The sequence below is a fragment of the Peromyscus leucopus genome, chromosome 8b (genome assembly GCF_004664715.2).
Source record: "Peromyscus leucopus breed LL Stock chromosome 8b, UCI_PerLeu_2.1, whole genome shotgun sequence".
NCBI classification, from domain to species: domain Eukaryota; kingdom Metazoa; phylum Chordata; class Mammalia; order Rodentia; family Cricetidae; genus Peromyscus; species Peromyscus leucopus.
In genome coordinates, this window is record NC_051086.1 from 34,150,464 (window position 1) to 34,166,814 (window position 16,351).

Here is a 16,351-nt window from a genome sequence, read left to right on the forward strand (position 1 = left end):
ACTGGGGACTGCACCACCCCAGGGCCATTGGAATCACCTCCCTTAGATGTGTACATCAAGGTTACAAGCCTACCAGGCTGAATGTCTGTTGCAAGCAGAGGAAGCCATTACAATGTCTAGAAATTATTGTTCTGTAGTACTTTGACTCCTGCTGTTTTAGGGGAAGGGCAAAGCTTTCTGGAATTTTCTCTCATGTAAAGTCAACGGACCTTCAGTAGATGACTTTTTTCTGGACATTGCCCCTTTACCACATGGGCCTTGGAAACTGGCTTCATCTGCTTGCTGAGCCCTGAGTCCTTATGAACCTGGCTGTTTAGACTGAGTCCTCACACGGACAACCAAGCCTTTTTTTTAGACAACTGCCCAGTGTCTGTCCTGAGTTTCGTGTGTGTGTGTGTGTGTGTGTGTGTGTGTGTGTGTGTGTGTGTGTGTGTGTGATGGATACTGGGGAAAAAGAGGTTGACAACATCCTGGGGCATCCTGTACTGTAGAAAGGGAGGGAGTTGCCAGAAGAGGGAGGGGTAAAGAGGAAAAGAGGAGAGAAAAGAGGGATAAGGCACGCCCAAAAGACACCGCAGCCAAAACGGAGGTGCTCCCCGTGGCTAAACAGGCAACAGATAGGGCACCATAGGCCAAGCATCCCCAGTCCAAAAGCTGAAATTTTAACATTCCCTCCAAATCTGAAACTTTTTGAATGCCAGCACGACACAGAAATTCTTCAGGTGACCTCACGTAATCGGAATTAGTCAAAACAGGCACATTAAAACCACTTATAGTTACCTCCAGGCTGCATGTACAGGGATCCATGAAACAAAACTGAGTTGCATGTTTGGACTTGGATTCCATATTTCGTTATGTTTATGCAAATATTCCAAGATTAGAAGACTTTGAAACACCAAACACTTCTGATTCCAAGTATTTTGGGAAAGGGATGCTCGGTGTCATTGTGATACAGGAAATAAACATCAGTAAGTCCAGATTGATGAAAGCAAGCAAAAGAAAAAACCAGTGACCAGGGGACAAGAAACAGGCTCTCTAACAGATGTCCAGGCACCGCAGATTCCACACCCCATCACACCCCGCAGAGTGCGGAGCTCAGTCCTCTCCTCTCCCTTGAAAGGCAGCTGGACTGAGTGACTTGTTGCCCAAGAACAGATTACTACAGGGGAAAAATAATCTACACAGTGGAGAAATGATAAGTATCTTCTTGCCAAGCAATGAAGTTTAACATCGTCAGTGATAGCTCATGCTGACGTCCTGTATTTTTGCTATAACATGACAGTGTGAGGGAAAAATCCCTCAGAGGTGGTTCTTCCCCAAAGTCATAATGATGCTATAACTATGAAACTAGGAAACCACAAATAGAATAATATTGGACAAAACGTCTGCCCAAGATTCCTCAAAACAATTAAGAATGTGAAAAGCAAGGGAAGACTGAGAAATTATTACAGACAAAAGGAAAATCCAGAAGATGTGGGGCTTAATTGCCCCTTGTTCTGAAATAGCTTTTTTTCTTTTTTACCATAGAGATGTTTTCTTTAAATTTAAATCAGCACAAATTAAATGCCAAGATATATTTATACATAGCTATATAATTAGACTAATGCACAAAAATGTACACTTATTATCCGTATTTAGATATAAACACACATTGTAAGTTTTCTATAATCAAATCCATGAACAGACTGAAAGTTCTGCAGATTAGAATAGCAAGTCCAGAAATACATAAAGATGCAAAATGGTGGAACAGCTATCTCCAGGGTCCCTCATTGAAAATAACCCAGCAAAGACAGAAAACCAAAAACTAAAAATAAGAAAAGAGACTCCTTGTGTAAAGGGATCCTCAGTAAATGCCAAACAGATACTATGGAAGCTGGATGAAGTGGACAGTGCATTTGCAGGCTGATAGATCTGATAATGAGGGTCTGTAATCCCTGTACTCGGGAGGTCAAGACAGCGTATCATGAGTTCTAGCCCAACCTAGGCTACATAAGGATTTTCAGATCATTCCCAGCTACTTAGCAAGACACCACCTCTAAAATCCAAAAGTAAATAAATAAGAAAAAGGACAAACTAAAGGAAAACAAAATGTTCTAATTATTATTGGAACTATCCTTCTAGAATGAAGAAAAAATTAAGATATTTCTGGATTAGCAGAAACCAAGGAGTGCATTTTCAGTAAATCTCTACAACAAATAATATAAGAAAACTTCAGGCTAAAATCAAAGTGTACTAGACAATGATGATGATAAACACCCAGGGCAATGACTTGTACTTGGGTCAACAATTCTCCCTTGCTTTGTGACCCAAAGGCCAATGCATAAAATAATAATTATAAATTTATATTAGTTGTGATACAATGTATAAAGATGTAATATGTGACCTCATTAATGGGAGGGGAGACAAGAGACATACAGGAACTCATCTGAGCCCAAGATATTGAATCTTCAGTTGGTTTTATTCAGACAAGGTTGGTGTGAGATTATGATGTTATTTACAGTTTTCAAAGTAATCACCAAGGAAACAACTTAAAATAAACAGAAAGGGAGAAGAGGGGGTCAAAGTGGAATGATACAAAAAAGAATCAAGTGAATAACAAAAAAATGACAATACTAAAAGTTGAGAAACAAAGGATAAGACATGGAGAAAATAACTTAATGGCAGAAGTAAACCCTTCTTGGATGGTAACCATATCAAATCTCAGTGAATTAAATTATTATTGGTAAGCAGAGATGTGTTCCACAAATATCCTCCACCCCTCAAGCTCATGCACACATCTGCAATCAAACACAGTGGTGAGGCGGGGGAGGACATCAATGTAGTAAGGAAATTGTAAGGAAGAAAGGTGGGGGAGAATGAGAGAATCTAGGATGTGAAAATGTCCCAAACTCAGGATTTACATGTATAAAATTGTCAAAGAAAATAAAATCAAAGATGACATATGAACTAGAGAATAGAATCCACCTGTAAAAAAATTTTTTTAAAGTTGGAGTTTTTTTAAGATTTATTTATTTATTTATTTTGTATACAGCATATGTGACTGCTGGCCAGAAGAGGGCACCAGATCTCATTACAGATGGTTGTGAGCCACCATGTGGTTGCTGGGAATTGAACTCAGGACCTCTTAACCGCTGAGCCATCTCTCCAGCCCCCCCACCTGTAAAATTTATCCTGCTACATGAAGAACTCTTAACATTTAGTGGTGGTGGTGGGGATTTCTTTTGTAGCCAAAACTCGTCTACTGTAAAGGGTCTTGCTATCCCATCAACAACAACTTAAACAATTGCTTTAAATATCCAGATAAGGGGGCAGGAGAAGATGGCTCAGCAGGTAAAGACACTTGCTGCCATGCCAGATAAGCTGGGCTCGGTTGATTTCCAGAACCTGCGTGGTGGAGAGAACCAGCTCCTGCAAGCTCTCCTCTGACCTGCCTGTGTGCGCTCCCACACATGTATCCAGGAAGGAGGGCAGGGAGGGAGGACAGGAGGGTGGGAGGAAGGACAGAACAAGGCTGGAGGAACAGAGCACTGCCTGGCCTGTGTGAAGCCCTGGTTTCAATCCCACCACAGCAATAAAATAACAAAACAAGATAAAAAGATTGAAAACAACATGCTCACATTAACCAATGATAAATGGACAGAATTATCCAGTGACAAGAGGGTCATCGTCACCATCACATCATTATTTGGGGCTTGAAAAGTGGCTATGTTTTGAGAATATTTTAGTATTTTAGTAGAAGTATAAATATAGTAAACACTTGGGCTGGGGAGAAGGCTAATGGGTTAGAGTGCTTGCTGCTCTTCTAGAGGACCCAGGATGGACTCCTGGCACCCACACGATAGTAATTACTGTCCATCAGTCCAGTCCAGTAACTCTCCTGACCTCCATTATTGCACATATGGTGCATAGACTTACAAAGGCAAACACTCATATGCTTAAAAAATAAAAATAAAAGGCAGTAACACTTGTATTTCTGGGGGTTTTCACTTTCTGTTTCGTGCTTACTGCATTTCTCGTAGAGTTACAACCAGCTTTGACATATAAGCTCCTTCATCATAACAGTGCATCCTGCTCTCTGGCCCTCCTCTCACGGGCCTCTCAAAGAACACCAAAGGAAAGGGAGGCGAGGTGGTCATGTTTGTACAATTGTTCCACAAGGATTGATTTCATGACAATATTTGCTGTTTTCAGACAGAATGCAAACAATGAGCACTTAGCATGGGTCCCTAATGGGGACCTCTGAAGAATGGGCCCTAGGGTGCCAAAATGTGTCATTCGTAGTCATGGCAACCCTGATCCCAGGGATGGCGGGTCTATTTACTCTCATCACCAAAGCTTGACCATAGAGAGCCATGCATCTCTTCCTAGATGTTCTCCAGTGGTGAAATGTTCCACAAATGAATTGGCTCAAATCCAGCATCAAGCATGGAATTCACAGATCCGGGAATTGTGTGAAAGCCACCGTCAGCACAGACAGCAGCAGGAAAGGCAGGCTGGCCAGGCAGGTGAGGCACTATTACCTCAGCAGAAGACAGGGTCACCGATGGGGAAAACGGGCCCAGGATCATAGGAAAAGCTTCTTGGTCGACACTCAGACCTTTCTTGGTCAAGATGTGCTGCCCACCAGGAACAGGGCAGTCTCTCTGCAAGACAAAGTTCTAGATGGGAAGAGGAAGTGGGCAACTTAGGGCTAGCTGGGCGAGACACAGAGACTGAAGTTTATTGAGAATCTTGGCCAGATGTACACAACCAAGAGGTGGTAGGGATGTGGAGGAAGAAGGGTGAAGAGAAGAAAAGAGAGGATGGGAGAGGGAGAAGTTGAGGAAGAGAGAAAGGGAAAGAAGAGAGAGAGAGAGAGAGAGAGAGAGAGAGAGAGAGAGAGAGAGAGAGAGAGAGAGAGATATGCTCCAAATCCCTGCCTTGCTGTTTGTTTTTGTATGCCTATCCACTGTGATCTCTGATCACATAAGGAATGTGCTCAAGCTACACAGATGCCATTCTTCTAGCTATCTACTTTGGTTTTAGAAGTTGGTCCAGGTAAGATGAGCTCACATCTCTGCACTGTACTCTTGTTTTTACTAATTTCACTCACAGTAATAGCACCTCATTGTCTCCATAATCCATAAACCTTCAGCCAATCTTTGCCAAGGGTTTTCTATATGCTTCTCCCTGCTGGTTCTTTCTTTTTCTCCATCCAACTCCTTTGATCTCTAGGGGAAAACACTTTCTCTCCTTTCCTGCTGAAACACCAACAGTTCTCTCAAGGATGCTGTAGTCTTATTTTACCTGAACCTGCCTCTGGGTGTTTTTCTGCTGGGAGTATCTTTTAAATACACTGCAAGGATTTTCTCTTTGGCAATCAGTAATGCTCTTTCTTCCAGAAAGAAATAATCCAGGGGCTGTGGGATGGCTCAGCAGTTAAGAGCATGCACTGCTCTTGCAGAGGACCGGAGTTCAGTTCCCAGCACCTATGTTGGGTGGCTCACAACAATCCAGGGGATCCAATTCCCTCTTCTGGCTCCATAAGCACATACACTCACTTGCACACACTCACACAGAGACACACATGATTAAAAAACAAAATAAATCCCTAAAAATAATTCATACAATTGTACCTGTTCTTCTTGGGATGTGGAAGTTGAAGGAGCTTGTACACAGCTGGAGTAGTGGACCAGCCGCGGTGGACTAGGGTGAAAACAGGTCTGCAGCAGAAAAAATGCTGAGAGTTTAGAGCCACTGGACAGACCTATCAAAGCCCAGGAACATTCCAAATTCTAAGAATATAGCAGAGCTTCAAAAACAATCTGCACATTTGTAGACAGCATCTAATAAACAATTTACCATGTGGTTAAACTGTCAACAAATGGCAGCTGTATGAAATACAGCATAAAGATAGCCAGATGGGTCCTTAAACCTGTAGCCCCCAGTGCTGAGTAGCCTAATAGAGGAGGATAGCTTGAGTCCATGGTATCAAGACCAGCCTGGGTGACATATCAATATCCTGTCTCAAAAAAAAAAAACATATAGTTTGAGCAAATACATATACATACATGTGTGTGTTTATATAGTAAAAAGGAAGATCACAAGATTATCTTGAGTTCTCCTTTCTAATATGCAATTGATTAATTACATGACCAATCCAATAGTTTTTTTCATCCACAAGGTGAATTATATTAACCTCAATCATTCGACTAAGTTTAAATATTGCAAAAGAAAGCAAACAAGTTTGGGAATAGACAGTAGAAGTGGTTTACAAAACTACAGCCACTCGTAAATCAAACCTGCTGAAACTCACCAGGATTTTGTTTAAAATTACAAAAGAGACAATTCAGTTTCAGTTCATTCCCACCCTATTATTAAACTGGTTGAAATGATATGTTTTTGCTCAAATGTTAGCAAATGATCTGGATGCATGATAAAACTGTTCTCCACAGACATGGATGGGACAATCAGACTATGGTCACAGAATTCCTCCTCCTGGGACTCACTGGACAATCAAAGAAAGAAGAGATTGTCTTTGGGATGTTCTTGTGGATGTACTTGGTCACCATCTCTGGGAACCTTCTCATCATGCTGGCCATCAGCTGTGACCCTCATCTCCACACACCCATGTACTTCTTCCTGGCCAACCTCTCCACTGTTGACATTAGTGCTCCGTCTGTCACTGTCCCCAAGGCTCTGGTGAATCACATTGTGGGAAGCAAGTCCATCTCTTATTCGGAGTGCATGACCCAGATCTATTTCTTCATAGCATTCAGCAACATGGATGGCTTCCTGCTGAGTGTGATGGCCTATGACCGCTATGTGGCCATCTGTCACCCACTCCACTACACCATGATGATGAGGCCCAGACTCTGTGTCCTCCTGGTGGCCATATCATGGGTCATCACAAACCTGCATGCTCTCTTGCACACTCTCCTCATGGTTCGCCTCACCTTCTGTTCCCACAATGCAGTGCACCACTTCTTCTGTGACCCCTACCCTATCATGAAGCTCTCTTGTGCTGACACCTTTATCAATGACCTGATGGTCTTCACCATTGGTGGGCTGGTATTTCTGACACCATTTACATGCATTATTGTTTCCTATGCCTACATCTTCTCCAAGGTTCTGAAATTACAGTCTGCCCACGGAATAAGGAAAGCCCTGTCCACATGTGGATCTCACCTCACCGTGGTCTCCCTTTTCTACGGGTCAATCTTGGGCATTTATATGCACCCTTCATCCACCTACACAGTACAGGACACAGTGGCTACTGTCATCTTCACAGTGGTGACACCCATGGTCAATCCCTTCATCTACAGCCTGAGGAATCGTGACATCAAAGGAGCCCTGAGGAAGATAATTCTTAGATCTTAGTGTTTGAAATTTTTAGAACTGAGAGAATTCCTGGACATCATAAATTTGTTCATCTTTACAGAGAATCCCATGTTGCTAGTTCTAAAGCCCACTGTGATCATTCCAATTAGGGCTATGTGGTCATGGTCACCCTTTTAAATCTGAGGTTGACAAGAGATTATTGTTCCCAAACCAGTAATTTGTTATGTCTTTAAAGGCTTGGTTTTAAAGCTCTCTCTTTCCACACAAAAGAGTTGAAGTTTAGACATATTTGAAATTATTTCTTTGGGGAAAGGTCCAGCAACTGTCTAAGGCAAGACTCCCACAGTGAACAAGGAAACTTCAGAGGACTTTATAGCTGATCCTCTTCAGAGTCGCAGCTCCCCAAAGGCCTCAGTTATCCTCATGACTGACATAGAAAAGCTAGTTTGTCTGGATCTGAACAACTATGATCTGTTAATTATAGAATCATCATCTCTACTGTACATCTCTGCTGTAGGGTGCAGAGGAAACCCTGAGTGAATGTATATTGTTGACACAGGCACAGCCTTGTGAAGGACTTCAATACCTCAGCCCCATGAGATTGGCAGGTAAGGCTCAGTAGGGATGGCAAAGCTTTCCCTAGGAATCTAAGTGTGAGTGAGGAGTGAGTGAGTGAGTGAGTGAGTGAGTGAGTGAGTGTGCAACGATTAGCAACTGCAGTTTTCTCCTCCAGCATGTTTACAGCCTGAGACTGCTCAACTACAGAGACCTCCTAGGGAGACTAGCTAGCCCCTCCCCTTGGGTTGTGCTTAATAAACACACTGAGGTTCTGGGTTGTGGTGGTCAGTAGGTGCCCTCCATCAGAGTGAGCAGCCTCACCTGATCCTAGCTTTCCTTTATTTGTGACTGTCCTTTCTTTCTTGCCTCATCCCCCCTCGTCAGGGTTCCAGGACGCAAGCCGCAACAAGTCACAGTGTATTGCTGCTCAGGGGACTCTTCCAGTGTCTCATCGCCCATCACAGCTCAGGGTAGGGCTCTTGCTGGGCTCCCCCACATACACACAACCTGACTTTGTGGTGTTTCACTACTGAGCACAGGTACAATACAGGAATAAGCAACAGACGCTTCAGACGCCGTCTGCGTCCTAGATGGAATCCTTAGTGTCCCTTCAAGTCTCTGCTGGAAGCAGAGATTATCTTAAAGCTGGAGTGTCCAGCATTACTAGAGCACCGTAGGGACTTAGGGACATAAATTAATGGTCAGATCCCAACTGGAAGCCAGAACTTCAATTCCAACTCTGAGTTCATTTGGTGTATGGTACTAGTGTCTTTGACATCAGACTCTTGTATTCCACACCTGAGGACTAAGGGCCCACAAGGTTGCTTCCCACTGTCTTGCCTCATGTCCAGACAGTACTCCTGTCAATCTCTGCTTAGTTATAAGTAGCCAAACTCCCCATCTCTGCCCCTCAAATGTCAATGAATGTTGTGTATAAAGAGGAGGATAGGGGGCTGGTGAGGCAGTCTGCTGTGTAACCTGACCACTTGGCTGGACCCCCAGGTCACACAATGGAGAGAGAGAACAGATGCCCCAAAATGGCCTCTGACCTCCACGTGTGCTCTGTGCCATACATGTACCCCACCCTACAATAGTAAAATAATTAAAGAGGAGGATGGGAACAGGATGTCTATGGGTATATCAAAGGGCAATGAGTCAAAAGGAAAAAAAAAAAAACAACCACTCCACCTCTCCCCTCTGAGAAAAGTCATCATTTGTCATGGAGAAAATCTGCTTGGAAGGAGTAAAAGCGAATATGATCAAAATATATTACGTACATTTTTGAAAATGTCGTAGTGAAACCCATCATTCTGTACAGGTAATCACTAATTTAAAAAACAAAAACAAAAGAAACTTTAAAAAGATGTGGGCACACACCAAGCCTCCAAAAGGAGCCCGGCAATTTTTTTCTCTAGGGCCTGAATTAGTAGACTTCAGGCCTGGTCCAAAAGCCCCCTTCCCCTCAGCCTAGACTTCTGGGAGCACCATATAGATGATTTCTGTCTGGTACTGCTAAGCTTTTGGGGCCAACTGTTTGCAAACCACTGACAACAGGAGAAACGTTTGGCTTTACCCAAGTGGTTGTTGAAACAGATGTTGTCCCTCGCTCTGCAGTTCCCCAGACACCGTTGTATCTGGGCAGAAAGTGGAATGGGCACCAGCATTCACCTCCCTCTGCTTCCGGGCTGCAGGTGCAATGTGACCAGCTGCCTCACACGGCCACCACCATTTCCTCTCACCACGGTGGACTGTGTCCCCTCAAACCATGAGTCAAAATGAATACTTCCTCAAGTACCTTTGCCAGACATTCTGTCACGGCAATGAGAAGATGCATGGATGCAGAGCCGCACCTGGGACAGAGACCCTTTCCCAGAATTCTCTACCTCTTGTGTCTCGGTCCAATCTCCAACACTTTTTTTTTTTGTTGTTGACATTTCAATCAACTTCAAAAAAATAAATTCTGAATATAATCTAGTTATGTCTGTTGCCAATTAGGATCTCTGCTCCTCATCTCTCTCATCCTTTGATAAGAATAGAAATGGGGAGAGACCACTTAGAAAAGATGTGGCCAGCATCTTCAGTGAATCTACTGGGGTCCAGTAGATTCCCACAGAAAATGCACACCATCGACCTGCAGTAGGAACAATGTTTCTCTTCCTTCATCAGCCCTTAGGGCCGTGGTTCTCAGCTTCTAATACTGCAACTCTTTAATACAGTCCCTCATGTTGTGGTGACTCCCAACCATAATGTTATTTCGTTGCTACTTCATAACTGTAATTTTGCTACTGTTATGAATTGTAATATGAATATCTGATATGCAAACCCTAGGGGGTCATGACCCACAGGTTGAGAATCGCTGCCTTGGAGAGTCAGCGGAAGCAAGGCAAACTCCCTCCTGAATAGCCTGTAATAAGGCACTTTGGGGGTTCTCTCTGTGCTAGACATTATAAAACTACCAACATGCATGAAATGAAACTGTTCCAGCCCAGAGGAAGGCAAACTGTGCCACCCAGGAGCCCAGGTACGGCACCCTCACCAGAGAACAGTGAGAAAAGAGGGGGCTGCTACCTACACAGTGGTGGCCATTGTTGGTCAGCTTTTGCTTTAGTTGCTCACAGTTTCATGGCACCTGCTCCCTATCTGGCAACAGTCAGACCTGAAGAAGGTAAGGAAAGTGACCCAAGGGGGAAATCTTGATACATTTTGGTTGTCTAGATAATATTTTGGATGTTGTTTCATTGTGGCTTGAGGGTACTATGCCTCAGTAGTGAACCCTATGGCAGGTAGAAAGTGCATATTTGATCATGTCGGGAACTGGTGCAATGGCCCTGTTACATACACCCTCACTCAGGTAACTGCAGATCCCACACTCCCCAAGTTCCCTCAGAATTACTGTCTTCTGCACAATGACTTTGTAAAGTGTTCTTCAAACCACCCCACCTCAGAGCCATGCTAAGCTCCAATCTACAGAGGTGTTGAACATCTGAGTGGAAAGGAAGCAGACCACTTTGGGGAGATGGAGGATCCCACTTCTGATGGGAGCCACGTGGTTGAAGCATCATATAGGTTTCAGCAAGGCAGGTAGCAAGTTCCAGGACTGGCAGGTGGAACCACTCATGTCACCTGCCAGGGCCCCTGCCAACTCCTCTGCTCAGGTGGGCAGTCACAGAACTTCAGTTTGCTTCTGGAGAGATGATAGAATGCCAGGGCCAGAACCCAGGGAAAGGAGTTCAGACCAGCTCAGGCAGGTGGGTCAGAAGAGGGCAGCTGGAATTGGAGAGTTGCTCTGTCACCTATGACACGTAGGTCTGAGGCCAGCATGTTATAGGAATGGACTGGGTATTGAGCCTGGGATGTCCAGGTTCCTATGTCCTTGTACAAAAATATGGACAGACACATGTGCATAGTAACAGAAAAGGAGACGGTCTGGAGAAGGAGAAAGTCATTTCCAAGCAGGTGGGGGATTGGCTAGGACTGGAGAAAGCTCAAAGGCACAGGGATGCCCAGTAAAATGGGACATTTGCACAAAGCATGGGTGGTTTTTTGTTTTTGTTTTTGTTTTTGTTTTTTTGGCACATGCTACATGTCAGCCTTGGTGTGTTATCTGCCCTTAGTTTCTTTCATATGCTGATCTTTTGTGGTGCTAAATTCAAGCCCAGTGCCGTGTGCATGGAGACCAGTACTTTATCACTGAACTGTCCCCTTGGTCATCCAGATACCTCTCTCTCACCCTCCTCTTCCGCTGCTCACTAGTGTCACCCAGACCAGGTCGAGTCATCTGCTCAAGAATCCGATCCATTTCTAGATTAAGCAGGAGCCAGGGTGGGGGCAGGGGCACCAGTCTCCTCTGTCTTTGTCTGCCTCGATTTCCTCTGGAGTTGCAGTGTGCTGAGAATGGGATGTGGACAGCTGGAGAGGGAGCCGCTCCAAGTACAAGGTCTTGATCAACCAGAAAGGGTATTAATATTTCTCTTGAGATTATTAGATGATGGAAGGCAATACTGACTTTAAAAGAAAATATTTTTCCAACTTTTTGTTTTTTAGTCATTCTCTCATATATTACATCCTGACCTCAGTTTCCCCTCCCTCCTCTCCTCCCAGTCCCTTCTCCCCGGATCTTCCCTCTCCCTCAGATCTACTTCTCCTCTGTTTCCCTTCAGGAAAGGGTAGACCTCCCAGGGATATCAACCAAACAAGGCATAAGTTACAATAAGACTAGGCACACCCCTTCACATCAAGGCTGGATGTGGCAACCCTGTAGGAGGAAAAAGGTCCCAAAAGTAAGCGAAAGAGTCAGAGACATCCACAAGCTCCCATTGTTGCGAGTTCCACAAGAACATCAAGCTAAGAAACCGTATCATATGCAGAGGACCTAGGTCAGACCGGTACAGGCTCCCTGACTGTCAGCTGTTTTTTATTATGTAATATTCTCCACACATTTCCCCTCATAAGCCAAGCACCTTTTTCCTAAAACTCTGTGAATTTTTGACACATCTAAATTACCTCCCCCTTGACTGCCTTTCAAGAGCTCCTTCCTTTCTTCCTTCCTTCCTTCCTTCCTTCCTTCCTTCCTTCCTCTTTCTTTCTTTCTTTCTTTCTTTCTTTCTTTCTTTCTTTCTTTCTTTCTTTCTTTCTTTCTTTCTTTTGTTCATTCTCTGTCTGCCTGTCTTTCCTTTTGTCTGTCTCTCCATCCTTCTTCCTGTATGCATGTATATGTATGTGTGTCTTTTTGAGACAGGGTCTCATATGCTCCCAGGCTGGCCTCAAACTCTTCCTCCACCTCCAAAGTGCAGGAATCACAGGTGTGTGCCTGGTTAGTGCTGTGCTGGGGATCAAAGCCAGGACTTCATGGATGCTAGGCAAGCGCTCTACTAACCGAGCTGCAGTCCCAGCCCATCCCCCTTGCCTTGCAACATGTCAGTTGTATGCCTCTTTGGCGCTTTCTGGAATACAGTCGTGTCACCAGGGGACAGGGTCTGGTCCTGTATTATCTGGTGGTCTGACAGGGACCAAACAGCACACTTCATGTGCACCTGCTCACCTGAGTGAGCAACTGGGTGAGAACCCTCGCTTCTGCCATTTTACTTTGAACCTGAATGAAAGTAAAAGATGTCCTTTAAGAATTCAAACTCCAAGATGGGAGTATTGGCACGTGGCTGTAATCTCAGTACCCAGAGGTGGAGGTAGAAGGACCAGGAGTTCAGGGTCATCTTCAGCTAATAGCAAGTTCAAGGCCAGCCTGGGCTAAATGAGACCCTGTCTCAAAAAACAAACACTAAGAATCCCTTACATTTCGTTTCTGTTTCAAGTGATAGAAGTGAATGGTCTGCATCTAAAATCATCTTTCTGTAACAGACAGAACACTCTCTCCATCCCAGCTTTCAGAACTGTCTCAGCGTCTCCACCACCCGGAGCGCCAGGCTAACAGGTGGGAAGTGTGTAGATGGTAGACATTTCCCCCAGTGACTTCAGGACCAGAATAGGAGGGGACCTTGGTGATCAGAACCGACTACCTGGAGCAGAGGGTATTACCTCTGCTGCTTGGGGAGTCCTCTACCTTTGTTGTGCCTCCCAGTCTCCTGGGGACACTCATAAACTCCTACAGAGGAAGGATCTTAGAGACACAAAGGAAATCAGTATAGAGAGCAATCACAGAGCATTTCTAAAGCAAACTGGCTGTTCAATGATTATTAGCTCTTTCATTTTCCTTGATTGATGCCCTATGAGAATGAGTGTGTGAATGTTCCAGGCTTAAGATTTCCCAAGGGTCAGAAATCCAGATTTCCCGTGAATATTTTAACTATCAACAAGTGTGAAATGTTTTGCAGAACATGGAAGATGTTCATCTGCTTCTATTGCTGTAACTAACATCTGAGGCAATCAACTCAGAGATGGAAGGTTGATTTTGTCTCACTGTTTTAGAGGGATTTCAGTCCAGAGTCAATTGCCTCCTTTGCTTGTGGCCTGTGGTGAGGCAGCACATGGTGTTAGAAGTGTGTGACGTAACAAAGTTGTGCGTGTTGTGGACAGGACAAGAAAGAGAGGGAGGGCTAGGGCCACCTCAAGCACACATCCCAGTGGCCAGAAGACCTACCAGCAGTCCAACTTTAAAAAATGCTATCTATCTATCTATCTATCTATCTATCTATCTATCTATCTATCTATCTATCAATCTATCTATCATCTATCTATCCTCTTTGTCTATCTATCTATCTATTATCTATCTATCTATCTATCTATCTATCTATCTATCTATCTATCTGTTTTTGTGTGTATAAGCTTTTTGCCTGCATGTATGTAGTGCACCACCTATGTGAAGTATGCATGGGGCCCAGAAGGGGATGTCATATCTTCTAGAACTGGAGATACATATTGTTGTAAGCTGCCAAGGTAGCCAGTGCTCTTAACCAGCCTAGACATGACTCCAGTCTCAGGCCCTGCTTCTTCAAATTTCCAGCAGATCACCCTGGAAACGATGTCCATAACATATGGTCCTTCATGAAACAGTCCAGACACAGGCTCAAAGGAAAAACACCTGGAGGCCAGGTTGGGCTGGTAGAAACCAGTTTACCCACCTCTGGTCTCAGTAGTCACAGGCCCTGGGTTACTTGGAGTCTCTACATGTCATCCTCCTTCAGAGTGTCACAGCAGAAACTCCTATAGACCGATGACCTTAGACTTGTCAACACTTCCACTGGCTGAACAATGTCGGGGTCAGCTCTCAATTTTCACTATGTAGGAATGCATTTCATGCTTTAAATGTCAATTTTATTTCTTTAAAAAAAAAACTGTGTGTGGAGCATATTTGCAGGCAGGTGCTTTAGGAAGCCAGAAAAGGGCATTGGAGTCCCTCCCACACATAAACCTATTCTGCTTCCTTCCTGTCCTGGGTTCCCGAGGTAGTCACACACTCGGTCTGAAGATTCCGGAAATGTTTGCCAGCACGTTCCTACTGTGCTCTGCCTCCTCGCTGTGGGTGCTTTGAGGCCAGGCTCGTTTCCTGGTGTCCCTGCACTCCATGGCTTCTGCAGTGTTGACTTTTGCCAGCCTACCGTCTAATGCTGCAGACAACCTTACTTCAGTTTCAGTGTGCTTTTACACACAAATGTAACAAAGAAAGCGATGATCCAAGGCAGGTTGTTTGAGTTCAGAAAAACATGTAAATAAACTCCAGCAAGCACACACTAAACATTGACAGAGCAGTCCTTTCCCAGAACTTCCTCAGACAGACCAATTTAAACACAATTGACTGGCGTGTACTGTAGATTCTATCTGGGAAAGCATGGAAGCAAGGCAGAGGCAGAACCCAGACTCAGGCTACACTGGCCAGATTGGGTTCTAGAGCTATATTCTGACATCCAGCTAGAGTAAACATGTTTTAAAAATTGAATGTAAATGTTTGTCACAGGAGGCATGAAATCACACCCAAGAACAATCCAGGGAACAGAACGCTTTGAAGGTAAAAGGCCCTCTGCCTTTTCCCAGGAGCCTCTCCCATAGCTCTCCACAGCATTGTTCACTGTGTCAATCTTTTGACCGTGTTCTGACACTGCGGGTAAGGGAGGGTTCACTGTGTGCGGGTCAAAGCCTTGGTGCATAGTCCTTGCCCTCAGCACATAGCATCTGAGAATCAATTCAACAGGGTGCTTGAAGCATGCCAGAGAAAGCCCAGCTCTGGGGTCAGACCATGTCACATTTGAAGTCCTTTGCCAATGCACCAGTCCCTTGGTATACGCCTCAACAACTTCATCTGAATAATGGGCACAAGGGAAGAACTCATTTTATAAGATGGAAATTAGGAAAAATTACATGCAATCTCTAGTGCAATTGAACTCGATTAAAAGGTGGTTATTATGGGCTAGAGAGATGGGTCAGTAGGTAGTGCTTGCCATATAAGCCCAAGAACCTGAGCTTAATGTCCAGAATTCACATTAAGTGAACTAATAATCAAAGCTGGGCAGGCTTGGAATCCCAGTGCTGGGAAGGCAGAGGCAGGAGGATTGCTGGGGTTCACCTGTGAGCCAGCTGAATAGAATTGGCAACTTCCAGGCCAGCAAGAGACTTTGCCTCAAAAACCAAACAAATACATAAGGGGAGGGGGGCGTCTGGAGAGAAGACACAGTGGGTATGAGCACGTGTGTACCTTCCAGAGAACCCAAGTTCACTTCCCAGCGTCCACATATGGCTCACAACCACCTGTAACCCCAGTTCCAGGGAATACGATGCCCTCTTCTGGACACACACACACACACACACACACACACACACACACAGAGAGAGAGAAAGAGAAAGAGAGAGAGAGAGAGAGAAAGAGAGAGAGAGAGAGAGAGAGAGAGAGAGAGAGAGAGAGAGAGAGAGAGAGAGAGAATTCTGGTAGAAAGGTCCTACATATGATCTGTGATCTGATTCTGAACATACAGTAAGGAGTTCCTGCTGTTCAGCCTACCCCACCAGGAGCCTGAGCCCCTGTGAG

General features: G+C 44.5%; 1 protein-coding gene across 1 annotated transcript; it reads left to right on the top strand.

Moving 5' to 3' along the window:
• Nucleotides 1–6,408: 6,408 nt before the first annotated feature.
• Nucleotides 6,409–7,359, top strand: LOC114688111 (olfactory receptor 1361-like). The gene has a single exon (XM_028862725.2). The coding sequence runs from the start codon at nt 6,409–6,411 to the stop codon at nt 7,357–7,359; it is 951 nt and encodes a 316-aa protein (XP_028718558.2).
• The last annotated feature ends 8,992 nt before the right edge of the window (nt 7,360–16,351 follow it).

Coding starts and splice junctions, on each gene's coding strand:
- LOC114688111 (XM_028862725.2), top strand. CDS start 6,409: ATGCATGATAAAACTGTTCTCCACAGACATGGATGGGACAATCAGACT.